General features: G+C 43.1%; 1 protein-coding gene across 1 annotated transcript; it reads right to left on the bottom strand.

Annotated features, from left to right (window-relative positions):
• Nucleotides 1-302: 302 nt before the first annotated feature.
• LOC132251651 (olfactory receptor 226-like) lies at nucleotides 303-1,265 on the bottom strand. The gene has a single exon (XM_059731606.1). The coding sequence runs from the start codon at nucleotides 1,263-1,265 to the stop codon at nucleotides 303-305; it is 963 nt and encodes a 320-aa protein (XP_059587589.1).
• Between the last annotated feature and the right edge of the window lie 479 nt (nucleotides 1,266-1,744).

Below are 1,744 nucleotides of genomic sequence, written 5' to 3'. Positions count from 1 at the left end.
TTTCTTAAATCTATTTTTCCCTTTTTTTTTTTTTTTTTTACCTAGATGAAACTATTGGCCAAATTTCACCACAATAATCTCTATCCAACAAAGCTACATTTTTGGGCAAATTTACTTTTTAGGCAGGGGCAGGGGAGACCTGTTCCAATACAGTGACTTTTTATAATCTAATTCCCTGACTTACCTTGAAAAATCCCAGTCTTCAATATTTAAAAGGTACAATTACTTTCTCTGACTGCATGGGAGGTGAATTTGCCCCGTTGTGAGGGATGTAGTATCGTGTAAAATTTTGTGAACCTCCTTCAAACTTTAATACAAAAGATTGAGGAGGTAGCTTTGTTATTTAATGCTCTTCTCAGGGTCTCCCTTACTTCCCTGTTCCTCAAACTGTAGATAATGGGATTTAGCAATGGAGACACTACTGTGTAGACTACGGACACCAGTTTGTTGAGGTCAAAGGTGCCAATGGCCCTGGGCCGGACATACATGAATATGGTGGTGGCGTAGAACATGGAGACAACCACTAAGTGGGAAGCACAGGTAGAAAATGCTTTCTGCTTCCCAGCAGTAGATGGGATCTTGGCCACTGTGGTGAAGACGCAGATATAGGAGCTTCCAGTCACCAGCAGGGATGGCATAAAGACAGACAGAGCTGCCATGAAGTCTAATATCTCAACGGTGGAGGTGTCTGTGCATGACAGCTTCAAAATTGGTGAGATGTCACAGAAGAAATGTCCTATAGTGTTAGAATCACAGAAATTCAGCTTGGAAATCATCACAACAGATGGGAATGAAGCCAGGAAGCCACTGAGCCAGGAAGCCAGAATAAGAACCACACAGACTCTGGGATTCATAAGGCCTGAATATTGTAGAGGGTGGCAGATGGCTAAATAGCGGTCGTAGGCCATGGCAGCCAGGAGAAAGCACTCGGAAGAACCAAGAGACAAGAAAAAAAATAGCTGAAGCATGCAGCCCCAGAGAGAAATGGCCTTGTCCCCCAGCAAGAGGTTGGAGAGCACCTTGGGAATTGTCACTGACACATAGAGGATTTCTAAGAGGGAGAGGCTGCCCAGGAAGAAGTACATTGGGGTGTGTAAATGGTAGTTCAACCTGATGGTCATTATCAAGAGCACATTCTCCATCAGAATAACCAAATATATGAACAGGAACAGCACAAAGAGCAGCACCTGGTGCTCCAGGGGTCCTGGGAAGCCCATGATGATGAATTCTGTGTGGGAGTGAGAGGAGTGGTTCCTCTTTCCCATATCTGCAGTCTGCTTTTCCTTCTGCCAAGACAACCAATAGGAAAATTGTGTGAAAAAGCTATGGGTGAGATGTGGCAGGAAACAACAATTCAAACTCCCTAACGAAAAACCATGCTCAATTCTATTTCTTGCTATTCCTTGCTTTCATCTGCTTAAAAACCTGCTGCTTTTTCAGCTACATCTGGAGGACCTTCCCTGGTGGCTTTTCTGCTCTTGCTTAGTATTATACTCCAGTTTTACTTGATGGCATCTCCGTGTTAACTCCTTACCTACTAGAGAGTTTTCCATCCCTTGCTCCCCCTGCTCTTAATCCATTTTGGTTCAGTGGGCATGTCTACACATGCATAATCAGGCTACACAATAAGTTGGTTGAAAATGGTACTTTGAACATCCATTAAGTAGATCCATTCTATCCATTCTATTATTTCAGCCCTATATTCAGTTGTGAGCACATGATATTTTTACTCAGGTTTTCATCC

This window comes from Alligator mississippiensis, chromosome 7, assembly GCF_030867095.1.
Source record: "Alligator mississippiensis isolate rAllMis1 chromosome 7, rAllMis1, whole genome shotgun sequence".
NCBI classification, from domain to species: Eukaryota; Metazoa; Chordata; order Crocodylia; family Alligatoridae; genus Alligator; species Alligator mississippiensis.
This window is presented reverse-complemented; position numbering and strand designations above follow the sequence as displayed.